This window comes from Rhinopithecus bieti, unplaced genomic scaffold (genome assembly GCF_001698545.2).
Source record: "Rhinopithecus bieti isolate Rb0 unplaced genomic scaffold, ASM169854v2 scaffold_9899, whole genome shotgun sequence".
Classification (NCBI taxonomy): domain Eukaryota; kingdom Metazoa; phylum Chordata; class Mammalia; order Primates; family Cercopithecidae; genus Rhinopithecus; species Rhinopithecus bieti.
The window spans coordinates 4625241-4627948 of NW_016806979.1; the positions used below are offsets into that span (position 1 = coordinate 4625241).

The following is a 2708-nucleotide window of genomic DNA, read 5'->3' on the forward strand; positions in this document are numbered from 1 at the left end:
CACCGCGCCAGGCCGGTTTGCACTTTATGAAAGGAACTCGGGGCCAGGCGCGGTGGCTCAAGCCTGTAATCCCAGCACTTTGGGAGGCCGAGGCGGGCGGATCACGAGGTCAGGAGATCGAGACCATTCTGGCTAACACGGGGAAACCCCGTCTCTACTAAAAAATACAAAAAACTAGCCGGGCGAGGTGGCGGGCGCCTGTAGTCCCAGCTACTCGGGAGGCCGAGGCGGGAGAATCGTGTGAACCCGGGAGGCGGAGCTTGCAGTGAGCTGAGATCCGGCCACTGCACTCCAGCCCGGGCCACAGAGGGAGACTCCGTCTCAAAAAAAAAAAGAAAGGAACTCGGGATGTTGGAGAGTGGGCTGCAGAAAGGAGCTGTGAGAGCTGAGGAGGTGTCAGCGGGAGCAGGGTGGTCCTGACCAGGAGCCTAGGGGAGGGCTCTGCCTAGCCTGTCCCCCGCACCCTACCCATCAGAAGTGGCCCTCCCCGTGACCCGCTTTCCCTGTCCCCCTTCGCTGGCTTCTGCATGTACAGCTCACTTCCCCTACTAGAAGGCAAGCTCTGTACCCCGAGCCCCCACCTCGCCCCATTCCATGCCTGACGCATGAAGCGTGCTCCGCAGACCTCTGCTGAGCATGAGTGGACAGATGGACAGAGCTGGGTGCACAGGTGCTGCGCCCCGTGGGGTGTTGAGCCTGGAAAAACTGAACCAGCCAGGGCCACAAAGAGGGGCTAACGGGGAGGGTACAGGGTCGGAGGAGGATGGGGGGGCCTCAGGCATGGAGACGGCATGTAGGAGGGAGGCCACAGAGAAGGGAGGGCAGGGAGCCCGGGCACCTCATGCCCGAGGGCCTCTGCTGTCCCTCTGAAGTAGGGGACAGGCCACCTCCAAGAGAGAGGCCAGGGTCAGGACCGGTGGGGACTGGAATGGGCCAGAGTAAAGGGCCCGGGGTTATACCACCCACCTCCCCCAGGCCTGTTCTCCACCATCATGCGAGACCTGGCCAACATCACCCATGACGGCCCCAAGTGGATCATCCTTGACGGGGACATAGACCCCATGTGGATCGAGTCTCTCAACACCGTCATGGATGACAACAAGGTTCGCGGGCCCTGGACTCTAACCCCCAAGGTCACCCGAGGCAGAGGGACAACGGGGGATCACAGGGAGGCGCCTATGCAGCACTCAGGCCCTGCATGCTGGGCTTGGGGCAGGCGGCATGTCTGGAGCTCCACAGGGAGCTATGACTGAGGGGTGCCTTGTCGCGGGACTTTGTCACACGTGCTGTGGTTCTGCATGCACCTCACCTTACATTTAGCAGCAGGATGGGTTCAGGGTAAAGGCCTAGGGAGCAGAAATTGTTATTTAGAATTGTCTAGAAGCCATTTTTCTAAAAACGTTCCTCAGTTGGATGCAGAAGGGAACACAAGACTTTCCAGGATGGGGAGGGGTGACAGTTTGAGAAAGCAGCCCTGACCCCATGCTGCAGCCCTCCCCGGTGTGGGTGTCTAGAGGCTGCTGGAGTCAGGGAGGGCAGAGAAGTCCTGGGCCAAGGGGCTAGGGCTGTGTGGCAGGGCTGGCCTGAGCCCCTCCTCCTTGTTTGGAGGTTTGCTCCGAGGACCCCCACCCCAGAACACCATTGGGACGGCAGGTGTCGCCACAGGACCCCACGGGCTGCTATCCCCCTCCTAGGTCCTCACCCTGGCCAGCAATGAGCGGATTCCACTGAACCGCACCATGAGGCTGGTGTTCGAAATCAGCCACCTGAGGACGGCCACCCCAGCCACCGTCTCCAGAGCCGGCATCCTCTACATCAACCCAGCCGACCTGGGATGGAACCCGTGAGTGGGGCTCTGGCTTTCCTGTTCCAAACCTCGGCAGGGAAAGACAAAGTTAGACAAAGTTGTTGGCCTGTTTCAGAGTTGCATGTTCATTCATCATTCATGTGACAAACTGCGTACCAGGCCCTCACCAGGCACCAGGGCCGCAGCAGTGAAGGGTGAGAGACAGACCCGGGAATAAATGGTATAAATCCAAGTGACACGAGGCAGGGCGGCTGAGCAAACGGACATTTGCACAAAGTGCCGGGGAACAAGGGCTGGTGTGGGAAGGGAGGTCTTCGCCTCCATGGAGGTAGGAAGTCTTCCCAGGTGACTGAAGTTTGGGCTGACCATCTGAAGGGTCAGGCTGCCTCCCGGGGATGAAAACAGAGACTCACCAGACAAGAACATGTGCTCACAGGGCATGGCGGGGAGTGGGGTGTTCCCGGATGGGCAGTGGTCAGGTTCTCCTGGCCAGAGCATAAAGGGGGAGGCCTCTGGCGGGAAGGTGCTGATGCTGGGCTAAGGTGCAAACGGCGCTTTCCAACGTGACAAGGAAAAGCAGCCGGTCTTGCCAACAGGACGGGGGCCGCTGGGGATGGGAGAGGAAGGGATGGGTTTAAGAGATATCTGAAATCTGGAGAAATGGAAGACTTGATATTGATTCCAGAGGCATATTTTCAGACTTGGACACATGGCTGGTGATTGACAGAGTAAGGGATTTCCTGGGGACATAGAAATGACAGTTTTGTGCAAATGTCCCGCATGGACTTAGGCAGAAATCCCCAGAATGCTGGGGCATTACTGGGGTAAGAGGCTTCAGAGGAGCATCTTGGCTGGAGGTCACAGTTCATCCACCCGCCTACTCACTCACCCACCCACCCAC

General features: G+C 59.0%; 1 protein-coding gene across 5 annotated transcripts in view; it reads left to right on the forward strand.

The window, feature by feature from the left end:
- Window positions 1-2708, forward strand: part of DNAH17 (dynein axonemal heavy chain 17) — a 155876-nt gene that overhangs the window by 83742 nt on the left and 69426 nt on the right. For all 5 annotated transcript variants that reach the window (XM_017879371.1, XM_017879372.1, XM_017879374.1 and 2 more), the window contains 2 exons: window positions 976-1103; window positions 1695-1843. In XM_017879371.1, the coding sequence (XP_017734860.1) occupies window positions 976-1103; window positions 1695-1843 (277 nt within the window). The remainder of the gene's footprint in view (window positions 1-975; window positions 1104-1694; window positions 1844-2708) is intronic.